This window comes from Macrotis lagotis, chromosome 2, assembly GCF_037893015.1.
Source record: "Macrotis lagotis isolate mMagLag1 chromosome 2, bilby.v1.9.chrom.fasta, whole genome shotgun sequence".
In the NCBI taxonomy this organism is placed as follows: domain Eukaryota; kingdom Metazoa; phylum Chordata; class Mammalia; order Peramelemorphia; family Peramelidae; genus Macrotis; species Macrotis lagotis.
In genome coordinates this window covers 248530118-248549385 of record NC_133659.1, presented here as the reverse complement: position 1 = coordinate 248549385, position 19268 = coordinate 248530118, and the positions used below count along the sequence as shown (strand labels likewise).

The 19268-nt window shown below is 40.0% G+C and overlaps 1 protein-coding gene across 4 annotated transcripts in view; it reads left to right on the top strand.

Annotated features, from left to right (window-relative positions):
• Positions 1-19268, top strand: part of PFKM (phosphofructokinase, muscle) — a 51335-nt gene that overhangs the window by 25414 nt on the left and 6653 nt on the right. Inside the window, exons 1-10 of one of the 4 annotated variants that reach the window (XM_074225649.1) lie at positions 1070-1172; positions 4868-4960; positions 12050-12123; positions 13274-13351; positions 15803-15992; positions 16525-16690; positions 17255-17299; positions 17743-17851; positions 17958-18053; positions 18649-18741. In XM_074225649.1, the coding sequence (XP_074081750.1) occupies positions 4876-4960; positions 12050-12123; positions 13274-13351; positions 15803-15992; positions 16525-16690; positions 17255-17299; positions 17743-17851; positions 17958-18053; positions 18649-18741 (936 nt within the window). In that variant the 5' untranslated portion in view covers positions 1070-1172; positions 4868-4875. Of the gene's footprint in view, positions 1-1069; positions 1252-2020; positions 2041-4867; positions 4961-12049; positions 12124-13273; positions 13352-15802; positions 15993-16524; positions 16691-17254; positions 17300-17742; positions 17852-17957; positions 18054-18648; positions 18742-19268 lie in introns of those variants that run through there. The other 3 variants (XM_074225650.1, XM_074225651.1, XM_074225652.1) reach the window with 3 other exon arrangements.

The following is a 19268-nucleotide window of genomic DNA, read 5'->3' as shown; positions in this document are numbered from 1 at the left end:
AGAGAAGAAAGTGACTGAAGACCAGGCACTGTTACTGTTATTCTCTTTTAAAGATTCACTGAGTCTGCAGTTTTTCCTATTCAGCTATCAATAAGGCAATTGTTTCCTCATTCCCAAAATGTTGAGTTCTTTAGCATCCTTGGTACACATGTAAGCCACTCACTTCATCATCCTCAAACAGCCCAAATTGTTCAACTACCACCCTTGGTGGATCAGAAGCGGCTAGGGCAGTTCTCTATTTGCCTTTTTTGTTCTACATTAGACACTTTCCCCCACATTACTCTTTCATCCAATCCACATCTGTGCCAACCAGGTCCATTAAATGACCCATATGCAGAAAAATATTAATTACTTTGGTGATGTAATAATGATTTAAGAACCTAAAAGCAAAGCAGGTGAAGCATAGAGCCCTCTTGAGCCCGTATTTCTAGTTCCCCTAAGGAACTACCTGAGGGAAGTAGACAATAATCTTAAAACGACATTTATATAGCATTTTAAGATTTGCAAAATGTTTTATATGCTATCTTTTTCTATCTTTGCAATAGCCCTGTGAGGTAAGTATTACAGATGCCATTTAAATATGGAATGTGGAAAATATGGAAACTGAGGGGTGGAGAAAGTTGAATGATTCTGCAGAAGTGACATGCACAGTAAGTATCTGAGAATGTATTTAAATCTAGGACTCCAAATCTAGCATTTGGTTTGCTATGCCAATGCAGCAAGAGCGACTAAAATTATGCCTTAGAAAAAACTTTTCATCATAAGCAGATGTTGGATCAGACCAGGGAGGAGGGTTTTGATGAATTTGAATTGGAGAAATCCCTGTCAATCTGGGCTGAGAGAAGGCTGTCCAGTTGATAAATAAGTAAATATCTTAAATGTATGTGATATCATCTTCCTGCTAAGTGCAGGTGCTGGTAACTCCCCAAATATTAATAGAGAACCAGAGTCATCTGGAGAGTGAATGAAGATATAGGACTGGTTTCTTAGAAAAGAAAAGGGAGAAGAGGGCGGAGCTGCCTGGGCAATATCTCCTTGTGAGAAGGAGAAAGTCTCTTTTCCTTCCCCCTCCCCTTTTGCTTTCACCTGGCTCCGCCCCAACTTCCCCACGCTCCCTTCCCCCAAGGACGGTCAGCAGGGAAGCAGCAGCACAAGAAAGCTCTAGACTACAGGCAAGCTGGGGTTACCGAGAACGTGCCAAGAGGGAATCTGAGCAAGTTAAATGGGGGTGAACAGCACTAGGATGCTATGGTAGGGGGAACTGGAGGAAACTGGGAAAGGGAAACAGCGGATATGGAATGAGAAGCTGAAGTGGAGGAGGGGGGATGGGGAAGCACCAACCTGGAGAATCTGGTCCCTCAGCCAGGCACCCTACTCCTACCTGACTGCTTCAGCTGTTAAGAACAGCCCTGTTGTCTAAGGTGCAGGAAGGGCGTGGAGGCTAGTCAGATGACCTAGCCCTTGCTCACCTACTCCCCTGTCCTAGCAGTCATCTAAGGACAAGGAAGTAACCCCGCGACATGACGCAGTTGCTCTGTTTTGTTTTTATGTCCACGTGTGCGTGGGGAGTTGGTGTGAGGAAGATGTATAGATAGATGTATGCCATTGGAAGTATTTGTGTATAACATGACTGTTTCTTTGAATATATGTATGAATCTGTCTGTGAATATTTAGCTCTTCAATATGTGCCTGTGGATTTTTGTCTTTGTGTCTGTGAGAATATATTAATGTGTATGTGTGTGTGCATTTGTGCCAGTGCTCTGTACAGATTCATGACCTAATACTGACTAAATTTTTCCCTTGTTGCTATGTTTCTGTCCCCAGGGAAGCCTCAAGTATATGAGACCCTTATGTAGTCACTTCTTTTCTGAAGGGATCACTGATAGTGATGGGCTATGGCCAGACAGGCAGGAATCAGTGATGAATGATGAATACTTTTCTGGTTTCTTCATTTACACTTCTTTCTGCCTGATTCATATTCTCTCTGTTCTTTCCAGGATCAGGAGTGATTGAAGTGTTTCTGTCCATATGTGAAGGAATGTAACTATTTGTTATTATCTGCAACTATTTGATATTGTATGAATCTGTGTCTTATATGTATAGAAAAAAATATGGTGTTTATGTATCTGTGTTTGAATCTATATATTTGACTCTGTTCATTCATGTACTAAGTAAGTAAGTATGGGGCAAGTTATTATGGAATACAAAAAAAAAGTAAATAACTAAATATCAATACAAGGTGGTTTATGATGTAGGAAGTATATAGATTATAAATAATAACTGAAAAATGAGATTTCAGTGAATTGTGCATATTCAGAGAAAGCTTTTTATCAAAGTGGTTAGAATTGGGTTTTACCTTACAGGACTAAAAAGAGGGGACATAATAAGCAGAGAGTTCATATTTCATAAGCACAAGCACAAATGAGAAATATGGTGGATGTGGACCAACCTGACTAGTACTAAGGGTTCATATGGGATGACAGTGGAAAATAAAGTTGATAATCTAGATTGTAGAAGTATTTGAATGTTTACCAAAACAATTTGGTCCTGTTCATGAAGGCAATTGGGGAAAAAAACAATATTAATGAAGATATATATGAGCAATGCAGGGAAGTGATTAAAGTGATGTCTTAAAGAAAATAATCCTATACCAGATGAATTGAACACTAGAGAGATTAGAAACAAGGTCATTATGTACGAATTCAGGCAAAAAATGATAAAGGTTAGCAGCAGTGAAAATAGAAAGGATAGGCAAGAAGATATGAAGGAAGCCTTGATGAAATTTGGTGAGTAACATTTGTGAAAGAGATTTTAAGTCACATGACTGAGAGAATGAGAGACATATATCTATTTTTGATGCTTGAGAGTTCAGTTCAACAAACATTCATTAAATAGGTGCCAGGAACTATGTTATGTACTAGAGATACAAAGTAAAAAAAAAAAAAAAAAGAGAGAGAGACAGTCTCTGCCTTTAATGAGATTAAATTCTATGGAGAGAAATCAAAAACTGTCTCTTTGAGAGATGGAATTTGAGTTGAACCTGAAGAATTCTAAGAGGCAGAGGGGAAGAGGAGTGTTTCGGCTGTAGAGAGAACTTTTGGAAAAAGCACAATTATAGGGATTCTGGATTTGGAGTAAATTTAAGTTAATTTGGCTGAAATACATATTATGGGTCAGTGAAATTAGTTTGAAATAATAAGAGGTTGAAATCAGATTTAAAGAGCTTTTAAGGACAAATAGGCATTTTTGTCCTAGAGGTAGGTAACAGGGAGAGACTAAAGGTTTTGGGGAAGGAATGTGATCGCGATTGAGCAGTGATTTGGAGGTTGGATTACAGAGAGACTGATTGCAAGGAAAATGTTATGAGGCTATTGCATCAGTCCAGGTGACAAGTGATTAGAGTTTGAATTAGGCCCTGTTAAGTAGAAAGAACAGATGGATGCAAGAATTGTAGAAGCAGAATTGACAAGACAGCAACTAACTGGATTGGGTTGGAAGTGAGGAAGAATAAAGAATCAAGGATAACTCTAAAACTGTGAATTTTTGGTGACTAGAAAAATGGTGATACACTCAAGTTTGTAGGTTTGGAAAAAATATAAAGTGAGTTTGATATTAAACATGTTTAGTTTGAAATGACCATAGAATATCTGGGATTTAGGACTGGATCTCAAATGAGAGATGAGGGTAGGATATGTAGATTTGGGAAACAGCTGCTTACAGATGATAGTTGAAACTATAGGAGCTGATGAGATCACCAAAAAAGGGATAGTATAAAGAAATTAGAGGATTTAGGACAGAGCCCAAGAAGTATATCCACCTAAAGGGTGAAGGACTTCAATGATTGTAAAGAAGGCAGGAATAAGGGGCGGCTAGGTGACGTAGTGGATAAAGCACCGGCCTTGGAGTCAGGAGTACCTGGGTTCAAATTTGGGCTCAGACACTTAATAATTACCTAGCTGTGTGGCCTTGGGCAAGCCGCTTAACCCCATTTGCCTTGCAAAAATCTAAAAAAAAAAAAAGGTAGGAATAATGGACAGATATTACAAGAGGTTAAGAAGTGAGTAGCTGGCAAAAGGGAATGTAAGCAAGAATTCTTGTGTATAAGAGACAATAATAAGATGGAAGAAAATGCCCTACATCCATATTAGTATATATGTTTGAAGGACAGGTACATATACTCACATGGACAATGTGAAAAGCTAACCCTCAAAACAGAAAAAAAAACAGCCTAAGAGTGAGAATGGGATGTTAAGAACCATAAAAAAGTCTCTTAACCAAGTCACTAGTAACTGTCACAACTTTAGGGCCTATTCTTAATCCTAGTCCTAGATTTAACTCAGATCCTGATTCCAAACCTTCTCCATATTGCTAAAATATAGATTATATTTCCAATTCTAACCTCCCCTTTACCTTGCTATTTTACTAGTTCTAAATGGCTGTTCTACTCTCCTTGTTAAATTTCTTCTTTCTTCACCAGTCACTTCTAATTCCATCTTTTCATCATGATACCTTTAATAAAGGCATGCACCCCTGGAGTTTGTCCCATTTTTTCTTTTCTACTCAGATGCTTCCCCTTTATTTAGCCCTGCTCTACAAATAGACCCCAATTGGAGTGGGAGGGAAGTAGGAGGGATTAACCAAAAGTTGATAGAGCCTTGGGCTCAATTACACTGACATTTCAGCTTGTCATTCTGACAGGGAACAGCTCTGGGGCTCTTGTCTGGGGAAAGTTCAAAAAGTTGCTAAGTCACAGACTCCAAACTCAGTGCAAGAAGCAGAGAGCAGAAAAAAGGGGACACAGCCTGTCCAAGCCAGCAATTTACTGATCTGTCTCTCTCTCTTAACTCACTATTTTTTTGCCTTCCAGAGTGGACCATGAAGCATGACACACATCTCGAGACAAAAACCCTGGGTATTGGTAAAGCCATTGCTGTGCTCACCTCTGGGGGCGATGCCCAAGGTAAGTGAAAGGGACCTGCTTAGTGAAAGGGCTGACAGCTGTGATCAATGCTTTAGAAATTTCAGTCTCCAGACCTAGCCTCACTGAAAAGCCACTGTCACATTGAATACTCAGTGGATTTGAAGCCTAGAAGGTCCCCACACTATTTCTATTTCCCTAAATGATTCTAAAACTTCCTTTTAAATTTTTCCAAAGGTAGTGTCCCCTAGACTGTTTGGTACCTTAAAGGTCTAATCACCAAATCTGTCATTCATGTATTCAGTAGAAGTAACACATAAAGGAGGAAGATTGGGAAATGATTTGGCAAATGCTGGGGAGGACAGAAACTCAGGTTCCTGGGATGGTAAGACCTGAGTGAATTCTGATATGCCCCCATGTTTTTTTAATATTGATAGTTTAAATGTCCTAGGATTAATCAGCGGGTCAGTTGTCTTAACCCTAAGCAGTTATTTGCCTTTTGCTCTTCCTTTCTCCTTGCTCTCCACCGCCCTCTCCTTTGACATATGTCCTTCCTCTTCCTGAATGGTAAAAACAGGACAGAAGTAGAAATAGTTAAATAAACTAGGATCAATGTAGGGAGGTAGTGCAGAAGAAGAGTTGCAAAGAATCAACTAGGACATGGAAGGCTTGAAGGGCAGGAAAATTAGGTGTGAAGGACAACAGAAATAGGGACTAAGAGAGAAAGAATTTTCCCTTTTTCCTCTTTTTCTTATCTTGTCTATTTCCTCAACTAATAAATAGGAAATAATCAAGGACACTGGGGCAACCATTCCAGTCTGATCCTGAAAGTAACCCATTTGAAAAGAAGAAAATGGCACCTGGTCATTTAGTTAATCCTTCTCCTGAAAGACTATATAAAGCATCTATTATATATAAAAATTTTTTGCTTTCCTTCTTTCCTTCTTCCAGAATGTTTTTCACTTCTGTATATTTGCATTCCCATTATTATTATTATTCTCTCTTTAGTTTCTTTGGTGAGACTCACTATTGCAGAATCACATTTTTCTATTCTTATTATTTTTGCTGTTCATAAGTTCTATTCTCATAATTTTCATAATCCTCATAATTTTTCCCTATTATTTTCTCTTCTTGTTCATTTTCTAACTCTTTCCCTCTGGCCATGGTTTCCCTACAAGGCTGAATGTGTCTTGGCCTTCTCCCACAAAGGGCAGTTCATGGCTCATTTCTGGCTCAAGCATCTTTGGAGAGGAGAGAATTGACTCTACCTAGATGCTGTACTCCTTTCTTCAGACTTAGTGGAGTGCTGCACAGCTCCTTCCCCTCTCTCTCCCCCCACTCATTTCCTGTCTTGGTGTCCTGTCCCACTTTCTCTGTTCCTCAGTTCTCTGACCCAGAACCAGCTGGGAGTGATGCCATGCTGGTGCTAGAGCTCTAGGAGGAGAGTAGGGTGGGGTATAGGGTTGAGTCCTATTTCAAACCCGACATGTGAATGTCCCTTTCCCTCTATTCCTCTCTTCTCCTGAAGAGATCTTTTATAGCATAGAACAGTGTCACTGTGGTACTGTCTGTAGTGGCCCTCGCAAGTCTCCACAGTCTCAGCACTGGCTACAAACTTCCATAGACTGGAGCCTGGACCTCTGTGACTCTGAAAGGAGAGAGGAGGGTTTGGTCTGTGAGGTTTTGTGGCAAACCTCTATGTCAGGTCCTTGGGTTAGCTAGAGCAGGCTCAATGCCAGTAACATGGTGGGGGGTGGGGGAGGTGATGCTGAGATTGGGTAGGTGTCAATTTATACGTTTTTTTTTTTTAAAAACCTCCTTTTAGGTTTCAGGTATCCCAGACCATGGAGACAGCTGAAATCGCTTTACTTTGACACATAATTTCTGTTTTGGAAAGGTTTGGGAAATTGTGGGAAATCAGAGAAAATATCTAGTCCTCCATCTTGTTGATCACATGACCCAGAAGTCCAACTTCACCTAGAATTTTTTTTTAGTCTATATAATAATAGAAAGAAAGGAGAATTTCCCTTTTAGACCTTACAGTTTAATTGGGAGGTATCATACACACCTAAAACACAGATGTAAGACATATATAATTAAAGAATACAATTGAGGTTAAATTGAAAGGCAACTCAGAGATGGGGCCTAAAAAAGACACTGTAGTGGAGCCCTAGGTCTCTTGTATCATGGGTCTAGAGTGGAACCATATAGTTGCAAGTATAGTGTGAAGGAAATTAGGGAGGAAACACTATAGTCTCATTTCCTCTCCAGAGGTAGACATTCATATTCTCTGGTGAAAATCGACTCAGCTGGTCCTTGGGGTGGGTATGGGGTGTCATGGGAAATTATCAGAAAAAGGCCTTTTGGCTAATCCACCAAAAATGAAAGCATAGCCAAGATTATTGCATGCTTATCCCTAAAAGTAAGAACTCTGGGTTCTAAATGCATCCAATGTCAAGTTGTAATAGTCCTACCAATTTCTCAAACCAAATATCATTTAGCCTTATGGAACATATAAGTCCAAAATGGACCTCAAGAGATTACCTAGTGGGTCTGGCCTTCTTCACTATGTAATTAATTCTTTTATTTTAAAAGAGATTTCAATACTTCCATTAGTTGCATGTTCACTGTCAGGAAGCTCTCTAGCTTTAATAATTTCTCTTTCTGTTTAAATTCTTGTCCTGTAGTTTTAGACCCAGTTTGGAGAGAAGCTAATCTTCCATCTTTCAGATTCACTGAATTCAACCTTTTCTGTCTAATCTTGCCCAGTCTGTAATTCTAGCTGTTGGTTTTACTTGGCACCTTTAGCTGGAGTGCTAGAAACTCCTTTGCTCTCTGCCTGACTCATTCTTTGCTATCCATGTCATATAAAGTTGTTACCATACCTCTTCTTGAGTAGGCAGTAATTGAAGAATCTGAATTACGTGCTGGTGATGTTCCCTAGAACCCCTGAGGGCTTCTGGTGCAGCTGAAAATTCACTCTAGGTGGGGCCTGTAACTCTATTCCTCTTCTTGCTTCTAATGGGCCTGGCAGCTGTTCATTGAGGGTTAGTTAAAGTGATTTAGAAGAGCTAAAGAAAGACAGATCAGCACTGACTGGAGACCAGACCAAGCAAAGGGTGTTGAAGTAGGATAGGGGAGGGTGGTGCTGGACTTTTTTAGCTAAAGGTTCTAGGGTTCTTCCAGGATTTCTTGATATTTATCTCAAAGAAAGAGTGTAAAAAGAGACAGATTCAGAAAACTGAGGTGTGAAACTTCTTTACCAATAAATATCTCAGTTCAAGAAAATCCTCAGCTGCAGAAGTGACCATTATGCCTTGAAGTTTAGAGCTGGTATCCAGAAGACACAAGGCCTGTGCTCCAGTACTGACTCTAGACCTCGACTCTCTTGTCTATCTCTTCTGCACCTGGTTCCCAGACTAGTAACAGGAAATCTGGACTCTGGCTTCACCTATGACAGCATATTGCTGTGGTCAAATCTTTGAAGCCTCTCTGTATCTCATTTTCTCTATGTAACTGGTAGGATCACACTTTCCATTCTACTCCAATTCTTCTCTCACTTCCATACTACCCAACCAAAAAAAAAATCCTCTTATTTCATGGAAGAGAGAAGGGACAAGCACTTATAATGAGGGAAGATGCTAAGGTCCTGTAGAATCAAAGAGAATGGGGAAGAGAGTCCTAAATAAATTAGGAGATTTACTTGGGGTCATGAAGAAAGTCAGAACAGAGCCAGATTAGAGCCCAGGGATCCAGTGGAAGGAAAACTGGATTAGGAATCTGGAAATGCATACTGTCAGTTACTAGTTGTGTGACCTTGGCATCTTTTTTTCTATCTGGCAAATGGGGATGATTCTTTCCTAGGCTATTTCACAGGACTGACATAAAGATAAAATGAGATAATTTATGTGAAAGTTTTTTGAAAAGCAAATGAGTCCTCCTATAAAGAATGGAGTTTCTTTCCCTACCCCCCCATAGGAAGCATTTTCCCCTATACTCCAGTGCCCTGATTTGTAGCTCTGGCCTTGGTTCTGATGTTAGAAGGTTTAAGATTATTTTTAAGATTATTCCTGCAAAGAACCTTAGGGCTCCCAAACTAACTCTTAAGAGCTAACAGTACTAGAAGTATTCGTTTCCAGGACCAGCTGCCTTGGCAATTTACCAACCTGAACTGTAGTCTTAGCAGTCTAGATGGGCAGTAACTCTTCTTAGGGACTCAGTGCCTTTGCTGTATTTTGGGGCAGGGGAGAGAAGAAACCAGGCTAGAGAAGGAAGTTGAGAGTGCTTATACTCCTAATGAAGAGGTCTGGGGTGGAACTTGAGATATTTGGATGCAGTTATGTGTATGATAGGCCCAGATTGTTGGTTGTTTGGTGAGAGAAAAGGTACATCTGGCAGAGTTAAAATATACATCTAGGAGGTTAGTCCTAGATTTCACCAGTATCCTTAGTGCTAACCTCTTCCAGGGTTGAAGCATTGTAGCATACCTCACCACCTTGAGGGATAGGAGAATAGTATAGTTATTGGAATTGGCAGTACTTCATGAACAGTCCACAAAGAGGGAGGCCCTTTAGGTGGGACAAAGCCAGGGAAGGAAGAGTTAGCACCTTGGTCTTTGCCAGAAGCATGCCTTTCTGGAGGTGCCTCTGTCTCCCTGATCCCAAAAACTTTTTTCTAGCATTTGCATAATGCTTTAAGGTTTACAAAATACCCTGCATATGCTATCTCATTTAATTCTTAAAACAATCCATTTTTGGAGATGAGAGAACTGAGACTGAGAGAGATTAAACTTTGCCCAGAGATACACTCCAAGTCCAGAAATCATTTCACTGTACCACCTAACTGGTGGTTAGGGATCTTTGGAATCTTGAATTTTCCTAAATCATGGAACCTCAGAGAGTGGGGCCTGAAGAGTAGGGATAGGTTGGGGTGAAATATGGGCTAGAAAGATTGGGGGCTCCTCTCCACTTATTCCTCAAGACTGGGGCCACTGCTTGGAAGATCTGCCATCCCCCCCCAAAAAAGGCACATTTTAACATCTTAACTAAATTGGTTTAGGAGGTAGAAGATCTGTGCTATAATTTCTGCTTTGAAATTCATTTTGTGCCTCTTTTATCCATAAAATGAAGTGATTATTTAAGGTGAATTCAGAGGTCTTTTGTAGCTCTAACAGTCTATGAATTACTAACATTTGACCTTCCATTTGACTCTATCTCAGCTCAGTCTTCCTTTTAGTAAGGGTTTAAATGAGCTTTGGGCAAGCCCCTTTCCCTCTCTTGGTCCTCACTTTCCTTCAAAAAATGGAGTAGTTGATGGGGTGGCTAGGTGGTGTGGTTGATAAAGCACCAGCCTTGGAGTCAGGAATACCTGGGTTCAAATCCAGTCTCAGACGCTTAATAAGTACCTAGCTGTGTGGCTTTGGGCAAGCCACTTAACCCCTTTTGCCTTGCAAAAAAAAATGGAGGAGTTGGAATAGATGCTGTCTAAAGGCCTTTCCAGTTCAAATTTTATATTTCATGGGTAGAGGAATGGCTTTGGGCTCTCTTTGCTGTATGGATTACCTCCAGTAAACAAGCTTCTTAGATGCCAGGTGTGAGGAAACACTTACCCTTAGCTCCTGTTTACCAAGAACAATTAGTTTAAATAGGAAAATACCAAATGGCCTGATTCCTAGGGGGGAAGTGAGGGATGGACAGTCTCTCAACATTGGCCTCATGGTGTCCAAGGATTCATATCCCTCCTTGCAGGACAACATCCAGCCCCTTCTCCCATATTTTAGGGTGTGTTTCATGTTGCTTACCCTGGATTTGTGTCTGGGTAGTTCTTCTGCATCAGGGTTGATGAATCACCCAAGAGTTTGTTAAATAAAAAAAAATTTCCATATTGCTTCTCACCCACTAGAAGCCATTTCCAAGCAGTTCAGGAATGACAAAAACAGATAAAAATATTCAGCAAAGCAATAACAATCAGTCAGCAAGTAGACTTTTTGGTATTTTAGGAGTTCCCCATCAAAACCCTAAAAACAGCTTTTCTACTTTTCTTTCCCAAAAGATTTACATGATTCAGTCAATCTCAGGGCAAAGTTAACCCAAACTGTCCTAGGTTTGCACAATAATTTCCTTTACTCAAAACAGACCCCAGAACATGGTGTAGTAATGTGGGGAATTAGCTCAAACCATTTCTACTAATAGGGTGGTTTTGATGTTTGCCTAATTTACAAAATTTCTAGTTAGGACTTTGCTCAGGCTTATGTCTACCCAAGTTCCAGTCCTCAAAACTTTTCTTGTCCTGGAGTTCCACATTGGTTCTTATTTTGCTTGAACCATGCTATACCCTTCCTAATCTACTGTTTGCTTTTCTATTACCTCAATCTTATTTTTTTAATGCATCTGGAATTATTGAATGTTCTCAGAAAAGTTTCTAGAAAGTGTTCTCTCCCTTCACAAGTGTTGATTGAGTTTTCAGTGCTACTACTTGGGCTTGTGATTATGATATGAGTTGTCATCAAAATTTAAGTAGTGCTTATAGATGGTGCTGAATAAATATTTGTTGATTGAATGACTATCTGCTGGAACCCAAGGTGAGAGAATGACATAGAATCCTCACTGACTCAGCCATAATCCTTTGACCAGTATGAGAAAATATAGATTTCAGAATCCTAGGTCATTGATCTCTTCTACCTCCTTTTGGCCACGCACAATTGTATGTAGGTATGGACTTTGGGTGAATCAAATTGGACCAACAACAGGGACCTGACCTTTCAGACAGCCCATTGATGACCCTGGGAATATATCTATCATCATGGAGATAAATACAACTTTGATATTTAGGACTGATGTAAAAGGTAGACCAGATTGTCTATGCTTCACAAACAGGTTTTAGGAAGGGGTTGGGTCTCTAATGACCTTGAAATGAAGTAGGAAGAAATGGATCATTCTCATGGATTTAGATGAGGATAACATTCTAGACTTAGAAATACAGCCTGCAGGAAAATATCGTCTTCCTTTTTTTTCTGGAGCCTGGATAAGTTTCATTACCTATTACCTATTCATTCATAGGAGGGGAGGACCCCTCCTATCACCCTCTTATTCCCTATTATCTCCTGATCTCTGTCCTTCCTTTTCTACACAGGTATGAATGCTGCTGTTCGAGCTGTAGTGCGTGTTGGGCTCTTCACTGGAGCAAGGGTTTTCTTTGTCCATGAGGTTGGTAACCTATTCCTTACCAGTTCCTCTCTATTTTGTTCTCTCCTCTACCTTATATCACTAAGAATAGAACAAATATTATGGAACTTCTCTCTTCTACTTCCCCCCCCCCCCAGAAAAAAGTTATAGTGCCCTCCCAAGTTCATTTTATTTTTTCTTACTGATTTTAGATCTCATAGGGAAAAAGTATACTTCTGGGAAAACTTACCATTTGTTCCTCAACCAAAATTTCAATTTCTTTCCTTTCCACTATTACCTGACCTTTCTCTATGACACTTTCCTTCTCAGACCAGTCCTTCTAACCTAATGGATAAGATGAAAGGACCATTCTTCCTAAGGGCTTCAGGATAGAGGGAACATTGCCCTTTGTTACTTCTTTTCTCTTTTACCTTGAGCACAATCACTGTAGTGATAGTGCTTACTTAAAGGAAGAAACATTTTTGCCAGCATCTCCACAGGCTTACTTCTTCAGAGGCAAAAGTGAGATAAGAGTTGAGTGTATCTAGGAATTGATCTGATGGTGAAATAAGATTTTTCTTAGGATAGTAGAAATTTTATTGGCTAGTTCTCAACTTCTGCTTTGACCCGATCCTAATCTGAGGTATTAGCCCCTCCTTTTCTTTTAGTTCCCTCTCTGTTACTACCTTAGTCCCCCTCATAACCCTTTTGATTGGTCTAGTCTTCCATTCCTTCATCAGGGCACATCCTTCTCCATATTCTTCTAATTGTCCAAGAAGGCCCTAGTTTGAACACTGTAAAACATGGGAAGAGATGGGAGATTAAAGTCTGAAAGATAAGATTTGCTTATTATTATTATTATTGTTGTTGTTATTGTTATTAAGTATGAGAGGTTATTGATGGGTGAATGAACAAGGTTGTGGCATTGCTTTGAGGAATAAGAGTTAAAACAAAAGAGAAGCTTCCTAAGGATTCATTCAGCCTTGGAGGATAAAGGAAAGATGGAGCAAAAGTTGCTAGTCAATGTGATGCAAAGAAAGAATGCTGGATTTGGAGTCAGGGAACATTAATCTTTGCTCTTTAACTTTGTGACTTTGGGCAATTTGCTTAAACTGAGCCTCAGATTCCTACTGTAAAAAATGTATGAGTTGTACTATGACTTCTAAAATCTATGATCCTCTGTGTTCTACAGGGTTATCAAGGTCTGGTAGATGGTGGAGATAACATCAAGGAGGCCAACTGGGAAAGTGTCTCCATGATTGTCCAGCTGGTATGTTCCAGGAGACCTGCAGCCAACATTTCCTTTGTCCCTGGCTCCCTACACTTTGATTTGAGTCTAGATTCTCTTTCAAACTCCACTACTCAGTGGTTAGATATGGAAATTTTCAAGGACAGAGGAGGGGCAAGATTTTCTACTTGTTTTTTATGTTTTGAAAGTTCATTTTGTTTTTCTGATATGAGGATGGTCATGAGACAATCCCTAAGATAGTCTGATCTTTTGGGGAAAGGTCATAGGCAGTAATCTGGGAGTTGACATATAAACAGAATCTGTTTGGGGATTGTAGAGAAGGTCTGGACCTGAAAATAACTTGATTGAAGAGTGAGGAGTCAGTTGCAGCAGCAGAGCCAAAGCCTGTGGGCTAACCATGTGATAGAGATTAAGTTTCAGGGAAGAAAGTTTGGGGCAGGGTGAAAGGAGATTAGAAGGCATAATAAGGTAATAACAAAGTAACAAGGCTCAGGCAGCCTGCAGAGAACTTCCTAAAATTTACTAGGTCTCAAAGAAAAATCACAATTCTTCTATACTCAGAATGGTTTCTGGTCAGCCTTTCCTACTAGTCATATTAGGTGTCTCCCTCTCTCATCCCCTCCACTACCTCCCACCCCCACCCCCCACACATTTATTGAGAGCCAGCAGAGCAGGCTCATTCCCATGCTGTGAATCATAGAAATAATAATAATGTTAACATTTATTGGCACTTTAATGTTTACAAAATGTCATCTTTATTATAACCATGTGAGACAGGCTTTATAAATTCAATTATTCTCATTTTATAGATGAGAAAACTGTGATCCAGAGACATTAACAGACTTGCTCTCCAAATAGTAAATCTCACAGTTGGAACTGAAGAAAGCAACAGATAGCCTTACATATCTACCTACTTATATCTCTGTGCCTTTCCCCATCTTCCTCTTCTTTCAAAAGAGGGGACAGCTTTGTTACACATAATTAAGACCTTCTCCAGGTCCTGGTGTCTGTCTATGGCTGTTCTTAGAGTTCTCCCAAATGGCTTTCTTTGATAAAACACTTTGAGGGTAGGCAGAGATTCTAAAAGCTCTCTGACATCAAAGATGCCTCAGAATTAATGAAACTTTTGCAATCCCCTCCATGCCTAGAAGTGTCTGTGACACTCTGGGGATCCAGAGTAGTTTTTAGAGTCAGAGGTATCTTCATTCCTGCCTACACCTGGATACTGTAACTCCTGTTCCTGGAATTTGAATTCAAGAGATGAGAAATCTGGTATGAATGGGAAGACAGTGAAAAGAGGGAGGTCATACAAAAGTCAGAAAAAAACAGATTCCCACATTAATGACCTCCCCAGTGGAGCTTAGGTTCAATCAAATAATATCAGGTTACAAAGAAAAATCTATACCACTCCTTTCTCATATTCTTAGGATGAAGGTTCAAGAAATTCATGTATACCACAAGTCAAGAGGCCATCTGGGAGGGAGAATCAACTTTCTGATAAGATTTTAGACCAGGAGATAGCCCAATGATATCCCCCTAGAACATGTCCCCCCCACACACACACATAGAGGAACAGATTCAATTTAATAATTTAATTTTAAAAGCAGGTACTGATCTAGTTACAAAACAGAAAATGAAATAGTTCTTGCTCTTTAAGAGTTTACATTCTGTTGGAAGGATAAAACATGTACAACAATGTAAATACTAAATAAATGCAGAGTAATTTAATTGTGGCTCAGCAGCACTAAAAACTAGAATTCAGGAAGCAACATTTAAACAGAGGATTGAGGAGTAGGAGTTGGGGGAGCTCATGAAGCAGATGCAATATGGTGTTCGGGCTTTCAACAGGCACATTTGGAAAGACAGGCTGGAGGGAGATTGTGAAGCCCTTCAAATCTCAAACAAAGGAAGCTGCAATTTTCTTTGGGCAGAGGTTCTTGACCTTTTGTCATATCATGGCTTGGTAAAGCCTAATAGCTCCTCAAAATCATATTTTTTAGGGACAGCATTGGCCCTGGAGTCAGGAGGACCTAAGTTCAAATTCGACCTCAGACACTTAATAATTACCTAGTTGTGTAACCTTGGGCAAGTCACTTAACCCCATTGCCCCTTAAATAAAAAAAAATATTTTTAAAAAATCATATTTTTAAATCCATAAAATACATTAGATTACAAAGGAAACCAATTATATTAAAATACAGTTATCAAAATATTTCTTTAAAAAAAGAAGCTCAAAAAAAAAAGAAGCTCATAGACTTCGGGTTAAAAACCCCTATTCTAAAGGCACTAGGGAGCTATTAGACCTTAAGCAGGGCAGTGCGATGGGAAAAAAAATGGTGGGCTACTTAAAAATGGTAGTGGGGCCATAAGTCACTGTAGACCCATTTAGAAGTTGGGCTTAGGGCTGGCTCAGAGAGAGAACTATAAACATGGCAATATCATCTAATAGGCTAACTAATGATTCTCCCACAGGGAGGCACCGTGATAGGTAGTGCCCGTTGCAAAGATTTCCTTGAACGTCCAGGCCGACTTCAAGCTGCCTGCAACCTAGTGAAACTTGGGATCACCAATTTATGTGTCATTGGGGGTGATGGCAGCCTCACTGGAGCAGACACTTTCCGTGCTGAATGGAGTAACTTGTTGGCTGAGTTGCAGAAAGAAGGTGAGAAACCCTTGTTATGGTCTAGTGCCTTCCTTATTCTTCCCTTTATCCCATCCCAGCTGCTAATTTTTTCAAAAGAATTTGATTTTGTAGCTGGAAAGGTACTGTCTAGCAGATGTTGTTATATCCAACTCTACATGACTACGTGGACATGGTCTATGGAGTTTTCTTGGCAAAGATACTAGAGTAGTTTGCTACTTACTTCTCCAGTGTGTTCCCATTTTTCAAATGATAAACTGAGATAAGTATGGGTTAAGTGACTTACCCAGGGTTACTCAACTAGCAAGTAAGTGTCTAAGGCTAGATTTGAGTTTAGATCTTCCTGACTTCAGGTTCAATTACTCTATCCACTGTACTACCTACTTGCCCAGTATTGCCTAGAAGTAAGAAACAGTTAATATTCCCTTTTCTACTTTTTTACTTTTTCACTGCCCACTCTTAGGGCTGTGGTTCCTTCCCCTTTCATTATGGATTCCACAAGTCTCAGTATTTAGGCATAACTGTGGTTTTTGGTCTACTTCCTACCTGGAAGGCAAGATCTCAGAAGAAGAGGTGAAGAAGTCCAGCTACCTGAATATTGTAGGCTTGGTTGGCTCCATTGACAATGACTTCTGTGGCACAGACATGACCATTGGTACTGATTCTGCCCTACACCGTATCATAGAGATTGTGGATGCTATCACCACGACTGCCCAAAGGTGGGAGAAGGACTGAGAACTGGCAGGGTTGAGGGTTGGAACAGACTGGTTAACTGGGGGTTAAAGGGCTGCAGTAATTTAATGACCACTTTCTAAGACTAGGTTAGCTTTTGGACTAAACAACACCCAAATGACCAAACTTGCCCCTCTGTTTCATTAAATGCAAATTTAGTGAATTTTGGAAGTATATTGAAGACTTCTAAGCTATGCCTTGAACTTACAACCTTGTGGATTCAGAGTCAATGTAAACTTTCTAGGCTTGCAGATAAGACTGAATCAGTTCCGAAGAGCCCCCCAACATCCCTCCCTTACTTTACCCCCATCAAAGTAGATTTTTATTTGCTGCCTAGAGGTTCTGGAAGATTTAAATTGAGTCCAGTCTTTCTCTTCCCTTTTGCTCTCTAACTGATTTGGAGAATAACAGATCATGCATTGTCTTAATTCCAATCTGGATCCACTGTAATATAGTTTCTCCAAAGTCCCAGAAGGCAGGCTAGAGGGCCTACTAGTTATATCCAGGTATTGTGATGAAAATTACTGATTTCTAATGTTCATCTTTTGCAGTCACCAGAGGACTTTTGTATTGGAGGTGATGGGCCGGCATTGTGGGTAAGGGCTCCATTCTAACCATCCACCCCCATGGACTCAGGACTCTGCACTACCTTCTCATTCTTATGTGTAACAGAACTATCACTACAATCCCCTCCTTCTAGAGTGGCTGTAGGGTACAGAGATTAGACAGATACTCCTTTAGTCTAAAGAGTTACAAAAGCACTGCAACACAGGACCTTTTGCAGTCACACTCCTGCCTATACCCACAGTCATTGAATTTGGAGGCCATGGTGACTAGATTTCATTTCCCTGAATATTCCTTTGGAGATGGAATTAGAGTAGATCTTATCACCTCAAATTACCTTTCACTAGTCTAGGGTAGATGATTGATTGAAGAGGACAGAATATTTATACCTGAGATGGAAACAGGGTAGCATTTGGTTGGGTGTAGGATATTGACTGGTTGGAGACATTTATAGATTCTTTGGTTCTCATCCTAGATATCTTGCCCTGATCACCTCTATTGCCTGTGGAGCTGACTGGGTTTTTGTTCCTGAGTGTCCACCAGATGATGATTGGGAGGATCATCTTTGCCGCCGGCTCACTGAGGTAAAGACTCCTTGTATACCTCTTTTTCATCTTAGTCATTCTTAATAATTTTTCTTGTTCTGCTGACCTGCCTTTATCCCACTGACCATCTCCTATTCTTGGACAGACAAGGTGCCGTGGTTCCCGTCTCAACATAATCATCGTGGCCGAAGGAGCAATTGACAGACATGGGAAGCCCATCACATCTGAGAGTATCAAGGATGTTAGTTAATACACCATCTCATTCCTATACTGAATTACTTTCAGATCCCTAAATACTCCTGGATTCTTTGTGTTTCTATCCCCAAATCTTTCATTTCTATCCCTTTTCCTCTGACATTCTCTCCTACACCCTATGCTTCTATCTCATCACTTCTCTTTGCCTTCTTTTTTTTTTTTTGCAAGGCAATGGAGTTAAGTGATTTGCCTTGCCCAAGGTCATACAGCTAAGTAATTATTAAATATCTGAGATTGAATTTGAATTCAGGTCCTCCTGACTCCAGGATCAGTGCTCCATCCACTGAGCCACTCAGTTGCTCCCTTCTCTTTGCCTTTTAATCCCTGATCCCATTTATTTCTAACTCCTTTATCCTCTAAGTATATATATAATTTCCTTGTCATTTTGTAAGTACATACTATGCTCTTCTACTCTCTTATCACCAAGCATTTAGTATTTTCCAATCTTTCATTCCTCCTGTCTTTTCCTTATTATTATAAAATGTTTGACTATTATAAGAGGTATATTCATCCTATCCTAAGTCTTTCTGTGACTGTTTCCCTTCTTGACTTGCTTTCTCTTCAATTTTCCCTCTCTACAGCTGGTGATGAAACGTTTGGGATATGATACACGAGTCACTGTCTTGGGACATGTGCAACGTGGTGGTACTCCTTCTGCTTTTGACCGAATTCTGGTAGGAGCCATGGGATTTTCTTGTCCAGTCCCTCTAGAAGCCTTTTTTTGGGGTTGGCTTCCTTCTAGAACACCCTTCCTCTTAACCCTGCCCCTCTGAATTAAATAGAGAGGGACAATGTTCTTTGCAACTCAACAAATTTCTCTTTGCTATGAAAAGGAACCTAAAAATCTCAGACTTGTGTTTCTCTTAATCCAACCAATTCTTCCCAAACATAGTCCCTCTAACTCCTAATCCCAGTGGTGTTTACTGTGGAGAAGCTTTAGATATCTAAACCAGTCCACTGACAAAACCTTGTACTGTCCTGTGGGGATTCCACAACCACAGAGAGTAGACCTCTGCTATTGTGTTTTATCCTCTGCTTCTGGGCAGAAAGAGCCTTCTCTTATTCTCAAATTTATGAGGATTTTCTTCTACATACTTGACAGCCTTCCTAAGTAACAAATCCTAATGTCATATGACCTGAAACTCTCTTATGACTTTCCTTGTTTTTTCTTTTTTCTAAAGTTTAAGTATCCTTGTCTGCA